The following is an 11,507-nucleotide window of genomic DNA, read 5'->3' on the forward strand; positions in this document are numbered from 1 at the left end:
ATTAGTGCAATGGCAGCGCTCAGCCTGGAGGAGGCTGAGGGGAGCCAGGAGCACTCTCTGCCACTCCCTGCCAGGAGGCTGCAGGGAGCTGGGGGTCGGGCTCTGCTCCCCAGCCATGAGCAACAGCCCAAGAGGAAAGGGGCTGGAGCTGCCCCAGGGGAGCTTGAGGCTGGAGCTGAGGCACAACTGTGTCTCTGAGAGGGGTGTCAGCCCCTGTGCCAGGCTGCCCAGGGAGCTGGGGGAAGGCCCAGCCCTGGAGGGATCCCAAAGCTGTGGGGCTGAGGTGCTGAGGGCCAGGGGTTAGTGGAGGCTGTGGCAGGGTGAGGACAGGGTTGGACTCCAGGAGCTTCCCCGGCTTCTCCAACCCAAATGATTCTGTGGTTCTAATGGTACTTTGGCCTTGAGGAGTCTGTTCCCGATTTCAGTGACACCTGAAAGGCCGCTGCTGCCTTTCCCTGCTCTCGCTCCGTGCTGCGGCTCCGCAACTGGCGCCTGGCCTGAGCCCGGGGCACAGCCAGCCCAGCTCTGCCACCGCTCACCCACAGAGCCCCGCCGGCAAACAGCCAGGCCAGGAGCAGCCCCAGGAGCCGTGGGGCCAGGGCCGAGGGGCCACTTTGTCACTCGGGGTTGCAGCCGCACACACACAGCCCCCCCGCTCCCAGCTTTCCCTGGCAAAGGGAGACAAGCGGGGCAGAGACGGGCTGGGTGACACGGAAATAGGGGGCTGAACAGAAACAGAAGGTTCTAGAAACCCCCGTGATGAGGGAAGGAAGAAAAACACGGAAACGTAGCCAATGGAACAAAATGGCCTCAGAAAGCCCTGTGGATGGGTGCAGCGAGCATTTGGAGACCCTGTCCCAGCAACTGGGGAGTCCCACGCAGTGGGTCCACTCCTAGGGGAGGTCTCCAAAGGCACCGCAAGAGGGTCCAGCTCTTTTCAAATTAACAATGTCACATCACTTCAATGTGAAAGAACACCTTTCATACGAGGAAAGACTGCGGGAACTGGGGCTGTTTATTCTGGAGCAGAGGAGACTGAGGGGGGATCTTATTAACATTTACAAATATCTAAAGGGTGGGTGTCAGGAGGTTGGGACATCCCCCTTTTCTATAGTAGCCGGCAACAGGACAAGGGGTGATGGGATGAAGCTGGAACACAAAAAGTGCCACTTAAACATAAGAAAACACTATTTCAGCATGAGAGTGACGGAGCCCTGGCACAGGCTGTCCAGGGGCGTTGTGGAGGCTCCTTCCTTGGAGGTCTGCAAGACCCGCCTGGACGTGTTCCTATGCGGCCTGGTCTAGGTGAACCTGCTTCTGCAGGGGGGTTGGACTAGATGATCTCTAAAGGTCCCTTCCAACCCCACCATTCTATGATTCTATGAATGTGGGAGTATCTGGTTTCAGACGCCGTTGAGATCCCCGGAGCTTGGCCAGGGCTCAGGGAAGAACCAAGGGAGTCTCTCGACCTACTGGGCTTTGATCATCTATTTTCACACATGGCCTTGACAGTCTGCCCCCAAACAAGCACAAGAATACGTTCTCACGGCATTTATCTTCACTAATAATTCTATTCTGTCTAACCGACATCTGTCACTAATATAATCCTACATTTAGGTAATAGCCATAAAGGCATTGCCTCTTGTTCTTCAGTCCATTTCTGCTTATCTCTCGCAGCTACAATTTATGTCCCAAGAGCTGGAGATGGTGGACTGGGGCTCTATGAAACCCTGGAACCTTTCCAGTTTCTGCCTTCTATCCGGGTCTCTCTTGTTATGCCATCCTCCCATGAACCCGGACTCGAGAAATGCACGTGTACTTTGGGCTTCCCCAGTTGCTCATCACAAGAACTTTGACGGAGGAAAAAGCTCTGGAGATCTGTGTGTTCAGTGAAGAAAGAAAAGGAAACGGAGGTGTTCAGAGCAACAGTGCAGCCACATCTCCCCCTGCCAGCCCTGCTCCTGCTCAGGAACAGGCTCCCCAAAGCAGCTGGGCATCCTCTGCATGCCATCCTTGGGACTACATCTCATCCTTGGCACTGCATCTCCTTTTCTCGGCCCTCTGCCTCTGCTGCTTGTTCTGTGCTGACAGAGAGGCCCAGGAGGGGCTGTGATGCGTAGGGCAGCTGCTGGGCAACTCCACGACGCTCCCCTTGTCCCCTCGGCTCGCCTTCCCCTGGCAGCACGAGGGCAGGGGAGAGAAGGGGCTATGCTGGGAGGAGAGGACACTGTCCCATCCGCCACAGGCCACAAGATGGAGCGCTGGGGCTGCCCAAGGGCTTTTGGCACCGGCCACCCCTCTTTCTGCAGGGCACAAAGGCCTTGCTCTGGTGCAGTGTCTGCGTGTGCAGCTGGCTCCGCTGAAGGCAGCGGCTGCAGCCAGGGATCTCTCGGAGCTTGTGCTCCCACCTGCCTGGTCCTGCCCGTGTTGTCCTTTTGCTGCCACTACCACACGCTGCTCAGCCCTCACAACCCCACACCAGGTCTCTCTCAAAGCAAGCCAGTGCCCAGGGAGCCAGCATTCACACCCTCCCTGCTGTGGACTTGCAGGCAAACCTCTTTTGCTCCGTGCCACCTCCCCCCCATGCCCAGACCGTACCTTCAGAGAGAAGGGCTGAATGGACTCTTTTGCCACATCATAGATGAACGAACCGAGCCAAGTTTCCTCTTCACTTTCAGCCTCAAATCCCTCGGGAGCAAAACAGAAGGAGAGAGCTCAGACTCAAGTCGACAAAAAAGGAACGTTTGTATGTGCTGCACCAGCCCTGCTACCTACCCAGCCTCTCCCGGGCAATAACCACAGCCTGGTGCTGGCTGGGGATGGGCTCAGTCTCCACCTTGAGCTTTGGTCAAGAACCCAAGAGGGGCTTTGGCCACAATAAGTCCTGAGAGGGTGAAACCTCCTGAGCCCTTGAAGCACCTGGCTAGGGCACTGCAGTGCTCAGGAAAGAGCGAGGCAGCAGCCTCAGACGGGGCACAAAAGCAGGAGAGTCCCTGCCACGTCCTCGTAGGGCCAGATGCAGCCAGAAGCCCCCAGCACACGCTTACATAGACAGCCAGGCCTTTGGGAGCACTGCTGGCAGCCACAGACAAGGAGTCTTCCTCAACGATGTGCTGCACAGCGATGGCAGTCAGGTGGACTCGGGCTGGCAGCCTGATGACAATGTAGCCAGAATGCCCTGGGAAACACCAGCGCTTGCCCTGGGAGACATCCATCTGCAAAGCAGCACAGGAGAGCAACGAAAAAGGAGTGAGTGCTGGGGCCAGCACAGCTGCTCGTCTGGCCTGGAGCACAGGAGCTGTGTGCCTGGGGCTCTGCTCCAGCTCCAGGAGGAGGTGCCTGCCAGGAAACGGACAGGAGCAGGAGCCATCTTCCCTGCCTGCCAAAGGGGCTCTGCCTCTTAGGGGAAAAAGCAGAAACATGGGCTATGAAACCCTCCTGGTCAGGGCCCCCGCCTCACGCCTCCTGAAACAGCAGCAGTAGGTTTCCAGCAAGCCCTGCCCTGTGTTGGAGCTTTGGCTTCAGGAACCTCATCAATGCTGTGGGCCTCCACAGTACCACAGGCAGGCAAGCAGCACTGATGGTTTCTGCTACAGTACCTGCAAGATGGTGTCAGGCTCATCCTCAGTGCACCTTCTGTTCAGCAAAAGACTGTAGCCCCACTTCCATCCGCACCTGTAGGTGGGGGAAGTTCTCTTCATGTCAATGGTGGCACCTGTGAGGAAGGGAGAGCAGCTGACTGCGAGAGCCACAAACCAGGATGCCTCGGTGCTCCTACATCATTCTGAGGCAGCTGAGCAGCTCCAAGCCTGTCACTCCTGTCCCTGTGGCCACAGTGGTGAGGTCCCCCTGCTGCACAGGGCACTGCCAGCAGCCATGTCCCTGGTGACTGCTTCTCTCCCAGCAGCCCAAGGACAAGGTCTGAAGGTGCTGGGAGACAGCAGGCGCCCATGTGGGTGTCAGCAGACCAAAGCTGAGGGCCTGCTGCACTGGCAGCAAAGGATGACCCAGCCAGTCCCCTTCCAACTGCCCTGGAGAGGAGCAGAGTCCCTCCATCAGCACAGGAACTTGTGTGGGGGCAGCAGCAGGGGCACACACGGGCTGAGGGCAGCAGCGGGAGGGAGTCCGAGAGCCACGCTGCCACAGCCTTCCTCTTGGTCTGCAGAGAGCGTATCAGCTCCCCTACTTTTGATAGCAGTGCCTGGAGCACAGCCTCCCTGGAGCTTGCTGCAGCCAGGCACGGGGCAAGGAGACGGGGCTGCTTGTGTCCTTACCCAAGCTTTTCAGGGCCCATTGAGAATTCATCATGTTGACATGAAAAGACATCTCCAGTGCTCCCTTGTCATCTTCCTGGGAAAGCCATGAAGGAACACAGACAAGAACCACATCAGCAGGCTGCTCAGCGTGCCTCCTGGCACCCAGAGATGCAAAAGGTCAGTGTCAGCAAATGTGAGGCAAGCCTTGTCCACGGAGCTGACGGACTCACTGCTGCTGACTGGTGCCACAAAGGCTGAGAAACTCTGTCTGAGGCTGTGAGGTGGGTTGACAAGGGTCCCCACACCCTCGTGCCCACCCTCCACACTCTCCAGGTCAGCTAGGAGACGTGCTCAGGCCCTGCAAGCTATGGCTGGCCCTCTGAGCATGGCTGGCTCTCACCCCTGCCTCAGGGGCACAGCCAGAGCACCAGCACTACAAGGGAAAGGACGTCAGGAGTCCCGCACTGGCCTGCAGCAGCCCATTAAACTAGGCCTGCAGAAGGGCCTGTGCAGGGCAGAAGCTCAGCCAGCAAGGCCCCAGCTGCTCCCTTGCAGGTGTCCATCCCATCAGTGTCACCAACCTCTGTGCCTGCCTTCGCCTGCATCCTCCACGCTGACAGCAGAGTCCCACAGTAAATGCCAACTGCAATGGACATCAGCAAGACATAGTTATTTGCCTGGGGTTGCAAGCAGTCCTGCACTCACCTTATCTCCTCCCTGTTGCTCTGGGCTGGGACAGCAGGTTGGCTGGGGAGGTGGGGAACGAGGGCTGCAGAGAGGGGCCACGTGCCTCTGCCCGGGAGCCATCAGCCCAGGCTTCAGGGGCTGTACAGCTCTGGGCTCCAGGTGTGCTCAGGGCCCCATTTCCCCATCCACTGAGACCAGGCTGCAGGGGCCAGGAGAGGTAGGTACCTCTCCATCACTCCCCTGCACGGCCCCTCTGGCAATCTCTAGTTCAGGCTTGGACATACATAGGCCCTTCACTCCCAGACACAGGCTGAGCCCAGCACCAAGAACCTGTTTTCCAGGGCTGCCTTGAACCTCTGGTTCTCCAGGGATGTCTTCAGCCTGAAACAGAGGGAGTCTTGTGGCCGTCAGTGAGCCAAGGCTGGAGCAAACAAGCGGGTTTCCCTTTCCAGGCTGAAAAGCCAGTGTTTTTAAAGCCTGCTGCTGACAGAGAGAGCTGACAGAGCAGCACTCAGGAGGAACACATTCTGTCCTCACCCTTCAGCAGTGCCAGCAGCTCTTCCCCAAAGGAAGGGCTCCAGGAGCACCTTCCAAAAGCCATTGGCAATCATGCTGGGAAGCAAAGAGGTCAAGCAAACGTGGAGAGTGCTTTTCAGCACTGCTGAGCTTACCTGCATCTTCCTGGGCTCTGTGGCACTCTGCCACCGGCTGCTCTGGAGCAGTGTCCGAGCTGGGAGCTAGTGGCAAGCTGACTTGGGTCTCTACACTGATGAACCTACGTGGCAAGATGACTTCTGCCTCTACATTGCTTACCCTAGGTGGCAAGTCGAGTTCAGTCTCTACGTTGATGACCCTATGGCAGGAGGAAAAAAACAGGTTCAAGTTGCCCACTGTCCCCAGGCTGTGTGAGCCAAGGCCTTTGCCAGAAGCTGGCCTCTGGAAGCCTCCCAAGAGCACATCCCAGCTGTAGAAGAGAGAGGGCAGCAAGGCTGGGCTGCTTCCAGGGCTCTCCCCTCTCCTTTCCCCATCCTTAGCTTTACGGGTCTGCAGTGGGAGGAGAGGAACCAAAGCGACAGCAGCCCAGCCCCATTCTCCCCTCATCCCTCTCTGCTCCCCCTCGTACCTGCTCTCCTGGCAGGGGGTTGGCTCCACTACTTCCTTCCCTGGCTTCCAGTTGAGACATTGGCATCTTGTCGCACGTACCCTCCTTCCTGGCATCTCTGGGCAGAGGTAGGCTACCTGCTCACACCTCCCTCCTCAGTCCCAGTCCTTGCCTGGTCAGGCGAAAGCAGCTCTCCAGAAGCAACTGCCCCAGGCAACTGCCGAACAGGGTGGGGCTCCCTGGGCAACACAGCTGCCTTCTGCCTGGCACAAAGGTGTCACTGACATCGGGAACAGACTCCTCAAGGCCAAAGGCCCATTAGAACCACAGAATCATCTCTCCAGCCTGCCTGCAGTGAAGCATCCTCGCTACCCAGCTCCATCTGTGGGGATGCATCCATCTTCTGCAGGACATTGTCTATCTGAGCCAGGCAAAAATTCTGTACTTTTTAAGGTATGCACACAGTAAATTCAAACGAATCTTCCAATTATCAGTCTAATCCTTCCAGATTCTGATATTTACATGAAATAAATTCAGAAGAGTATTCCAATTCTCAGACAGAAATTCTGAATTTTCACTGTGTGCACAGCGTCAATTCAGCCACAAACTCCAACTATCAGTCAAATCCTTTCAGGTTCACAAAGCTGTCTGTAACAAATTCAGAATAACACTCCAATTCTCAGACGAGAATTCTGTGTGCACAAAGTACATTCAACCAAGCCCTCCCATTATCAGCCAAATTCTGTAACTTTCAGATATATACCAGCATTAAATTCACAGGAGTAGTCTAGTTATCAGGCACAAATTCTGGATGTTTAACTGTGTGCACACAGTAAAATCAACCGAATCCTCCAATTATCAGTCAAATCCTTTCACTTTCCAGTACCTGTCAGTATTAAATTCAGAACAATGAACAAATTCTCAGGCAAAAATTCTCTAAATTTAAACGTATGCAAACAGTAAATTCAACCGAATCCTCAATTGTCAGTCAAATCCTTTCAGATATCTACCTGAAATAAATTCAGAATGGTACCCCAATTCTCAAAAGAATATTCACTGTGTTCACACAGTAAATTCAACCACGTCCTCCAATTATCAGTCAAATCCTTTCAGTTTCAGAAAGCTACCTGCAATAAATTCAGAAGAATACTCCAATGCTCTGACGAGAACTCTCTATCTTTATACTGTGTGCACAAAGTACATTCAACCAAGGCCTCCCATTATCAGCCAAATTCTGTAACTTTCAGACATATACCAGCATTAAATTCACAGGAGTAGTCTAGTTATCAGGCACAAATTCTGGATGTTTCACTGTGTGCACACAGGAAATTCATCCGAGTCCTCTAAATATCAGACAAATTCTTTCCGTTTCAAATAGCTACCTGCAACAATTCAGAAGAGTATTCCAACTCTCAGGCAAAAATTCTGTATGTTTGTGTGCACACAGTAAATATAACCAAGTTCTCCAATTCTAAGTCAAATCCTTTCAGTTTCAGATAGCTACCTGCGATAGATTCAGTAAAGTACGCAGGCAAAAATTCTGTATGTTTAACAGTGTGTACAAAATCAATTGAACTGAAACCTCTAATAATCATTCAAATAATTTCAATTTCAAATACATACCAACATTATCTTCAGAAGATATCTCCACTTCTCAGGCAAATCTTCTGTATGTTTAACTGTGTGCACATGGTAAATTCAACCGAGTCCTCCAATTATCTGTCAAATGCTTTCAGTTTCAGATAGGTACCAGCAATAAATTCAGTAGAGTACTCCAATTCTCAGACAAAAATGCTGTATGTTTAACTACGTTCTCACTGCAAATTTAACTGAGCCCTCCAATTATCAATTGGATTCTTTCAGTTTCAAATAGCTACCAGAATAAAATGCAGAAGAGTACTCTAACTCTCGGGAAAAAATTCAGTATGTTTAACTATGTGCACAACATGAATTCAACCAAGTCCTCCAATTATCACTCAAATCCTTTCCATTTCAGATATCTAACTGCAATACATTCAGAAGAGTACTCCAATCCTCAGATGAAAATTCTGTATGTTTAAATATGTGCACAACATAAATTCAACCAAGTCCTCCAATTATCAGTCAGATTCTTCAGCTTTTAGATACATATACCCGTATTAAACTCAGAAGAGGAGTCGGGTTATCCGGCAAAAATTCTATATGTTTAACTATGTGCACACAGTAAATTCAACCGTATCTTCAATCATCTTTCAGTTTTAGATAGCTACCTGCAATAAATTCAGCAGAGTACTCCAATTCTCTGAATAAAATGCCATATGTTTAACTCTGTGCTCACAATAAACCCATAGAGTCTTACAATTATCAGTCAAATCCTTGCCGTTTCACATAGCTACCAGTACTGAATTCAGAAAAATAGTCCAGTTATCAGGCAAAAATTCTGTATGTTTAACTGTGTATCAGTCAAATTCTTTCCGTTTCAAATAGCTAACTGCAACACATTCGGAAGCGTATTCCAATACTCAGGAAAAAACTCTGTACATATAACTATGTGCACACAGTAAATTCAAGAAGTCTTCCAATTATCAGTCAAATCCTTTCAGTTTCATATAGCTATCTGCAATACATGCAGTAGACTACTCCAACTCTCAGGCAAAAATTCTGTATGTTTAAATGTGTGCACACAATAAATGCAACTGAGTCCTCCAATTATCATTAAATTGTCGCATTTTCATATAGCTACCTGCAACAAATTCAGTACAGTACTGCAATACTCAGGCAAAAATTCTGCATGTTCATCTGTGTGCACATAGTAAATATAACCAAGTCCTCCAACTATAAGTCAAATCCTTTCCGTTTCAGATAGCTGCCTGCGATAAATTCAGAAGAGTACCCCAATTCTCAGGCAAAAATTCAATGTGTTTATGCACAAAATATATTCAAAACAATACTCTATCAGACAGAAATGTCTTAATATTGACAGATCTGCACACAGTAAATTCACCAGACTGCTCCAATTATCGGACAAATTTGCTGTATATTTAAATCTTTGCACACAACATACTAAAAGGAGCACTCGGTCAGACAGACATTCTGTAAGTTTCAAATGTGTGTTCAAAATAAATTCTACAGAGCGCTCCAATTTTCAGACAGAAAATCTCGACATTTTAGATGCTTGCACTCCATAAATTCAGCAGACAGTTTCTCAGGCTGATATTCTGTATCTTTAACTGTGTGCACACCATACATTAAAGGGAGTAACCGATCAGACAGAAGTTCTATAAGTTTCAGGTTTGCTCAAAATATATTAAATGGAGTGATCCAAATTTTCAGAGAGAATACCTTTAAGTTTGAGATACCTAAACACAATGAATGCAAAAGACTACCCTAATTATCTGACAGAAAGGTTGTATAGTTAACTGTAAGCACACAATACATTCAAAACAGTATTCCATTTATCAGATGAATCCTCTAAGATTCTACCTGCAGTTCATTCAGAAAAGTACTCCAATTCACAGGAAAAAAAGAATTCTGTATGTTTGGCTCTGTGCACACAATAAATTCCACCTCAAAGTCCTCAAATTATCTGTCAAATCTTTTCAGTTTCATATATCTACCAGCAATAAATTCAGAAGACTAGTCCAATTATCAGGCAAAAATCTGAATTATTCCCTTTGTGCACACAATAAATTCAACAGAGTCCTCCAATTAACAGTCAAATCTTTTCAGTTTTAGATAGCTACCTGTAATATATTGTCCTGGTTTAGGCCCCTCAGGGAACAAAGACCACGATTAGCCTCGAGTAGGGAAGAGGCTGAGAATTGCTCAAGGGCAGGGAGAGCTTAATTGCCGCTTAAGGTTCAGGACAAAGCAGACCAGGCCACTCGGTTTGGGGAAGAAAACAGAGAAACAATTTAACGCAACATCGACTAAAACAAACCCCAAAAAACCCCAAAACATAACCAAAATGAAACAACACAGAGTGATACATCAATGAAGAGTCCAACCAGCCTTTTGAAGAACACCTTCTTGCCACCCCTCCCCTCTTCCCGGGCTCAGAGCCCTGATCCCGGGGCTTTTACCCTGTCCCCCCCGAACGGTTCGGGGGGGCAGGCAGTGGGGGTTTCAGTTAGCCTGTTCCCGATAGCTTCTGCCGTTTGTCCCTCCTCAGGACGGGTGAACTCCACACCAGTCCTCCCTGCGAGTCCGTGGGGTAACTCACACGCATGGCAGCCCTGCACGGGCTGCTCCGATGCCCACTGACTCCAAAGGCTGCAGCTCGTCTCTGCCTCTCGTGTGGGGCTGCTCTGCGGCGTGCAGGCTCTCCAGCACGGCCTGGGCCATGGCCCCTCCCCACACAGTCCCTCTCCCGTCCGGGCTCACTCACACGGAGCTGCTGGGAACTCTCGCTCCTGCCATGGATCTCCAGAGGCTGCAGGGGCACAGCTGCATTCTCGCCACGGCTTGCAGAGGGGTCTCTGGTCTGTTGCTTCTCCTTCCTTCCTCCTTCTCTGGCTGAAGGGTCCGCGTGGTCGCCTCCATCTCGTGTCACTCTTACACCTCCTGCCTCGCATTTCAAACTCCCGTCCCCTTGTCGTGGCTTTGCCCAGCCGGAGCAAAGGGGAAGAAAACCGCGACTCCTCCCCCTCCCCTTCTCGACGGAATGCGGAGGGGATCGAAGAGGGAGGAAAAAAAAAGTAAAAGAGCCCGCGTAAGTTGAAATAAGAACAGTTTACTGGGGAAATTGAAGAGTAACAACTATAACAAAGACAAGGGAATATTACAAAGAAAACTGGTGAGTGATACAGTTGCTCACCACCCGGGACCAGACGTAAGCGACCGCTCCCGACCGGCGACCGAGCGCCCGCGCGCCCCCCCGGAAGCTTATACCGGGGCAAGAGCTTATTCCGGCCAGCCCCCACCTGTACCCTGGGCATGACGGTTAGGATGGTATCGAATACCTGCTGGCCAGCCTGGGTCAGCTGTTCAGGCTCTGCCCCTTTCCTGGTTCCTCACGGGAATTAACTCTATCCTGGCTCAAACCAGGACACCCCTAAATAACGATCGCAGAGGCGCCAGATTGGCCCAACCGGGCCGGAGCAGTTCTTACAGGGAAGGACTGAGGCTCACGGACACTCCACCTGAAAGGGAACAAATGGTACAACCGTGGCTGAAGAGAGGAGGGCTGCTGGGGGAAGATGCTGCTGCAGATGAGGCAGGAGGACTCATCACTGCCTCTGGGATTAGTGCAATGGCAGCGCTCAGCCTGGAGGAGGCTGAGGGGAGCCAGGAGCACTCTCTGCCACTCCCTGCCAGGAGGCTGCAGGGAGCTGGGGGTCGGGCTCTGCTCCCCAGCCATGAGCAACAGCCCAAGAGGAAAGGGGCTGGAGCTGCCCCAGGGGAGCTTGAGGCTGGAGCTGAGGCACAACTGTGTCTCTGAGAGGGGTGTCAGCCCCTGTGCCAGGCTGCCCAGGGAGCTGGGG

The 11,507-nt window shown here is 51.5% G+C and overlaps 1 protein-coding gene across 2 annotated transcripts; it reads right to left on the reverse strand.

Annotated features, from left to right (window-relative positions):
* Positions 1-1,493: 1,493 nt before the first annotated feature.
* Positions 1,494-7,264, reverse strand: LOC133624873 (sperm-associated antigen 4 protein-like). 2 transcript variants are annotated; one of them, XM_061989674.1, is made up of 8 exons: positions 6,067-7,264; positions 5,615-5,796; positions 4,838-4,899; positions 4,275-4,350; positions 3,600-3,715; positions 3,048-3,215; positions 2,599-2,688; positions 1,494-1,878 (listed from the first exon to the last, which is right to left on the reverse strand). In XM_061989674.1, exons 1-8 carry the CDS (start codon positions 6,159-6,161, stop codon positions 1,774-1,776), a joined length of 894 nt encoding a protein of 297 aa, XP_061845658.1. In that variant the 5' UTR covers positions 6,162-7,264; the 3' UTR covers positions 1,494-1,773. The 2 variants fall into 2 exon arrangements, with proteins under 2 accessions (XP_061845658.1, XP_061845667.1); XM_061989683.1 differs by lacking the exons at positions 1,494-1,878; positions 2,599-2,688 and adding an exon at positions 2,833-2,884.
* Between the last annotated feature and the right edge of the window lie 4,243 nt (positions 7,265-11,507).

This window comes from Colius striatus, chromosome 1, assembly GCF_028858725.1.
Source record: "Colius striatus isolate bColStr4 chromosome 1, bColStr4.1.hap1, whole genome shotgun sequence".
NCBI classification, from domain to species: domain Eukaryota; kingdom Metazoa; phylum Chordata; class Aves; order Coliiformes; family Coliidae; genus Colius; species Colius striatus.

Bases quoted from the DNA above. Each gene is read 5' to 3' on its own strand.
- LOC133624873 (XM_061989674.1), bottom strand. From the start codon at position 6,161: ATGCCAGGAAGGAGGGTACGTGCGACAAGATGCCAATGTCTCAACTGG. The intron at 5,797-6,066 runs GTACGAGGGGGA...CTCCTGCCATAG, and splicing joins ACCCCCTGCCAGGAGAGCAG to GGTCATCAACGTAGAGACTG. The intron at 1,879-2,598 runs GTACGGTCTGGG...CTGAACACACAG, and splicing joins TTCAGCCCTTCTCTCTGAAG to ATCTCCAGAGCTTTTTCCTC.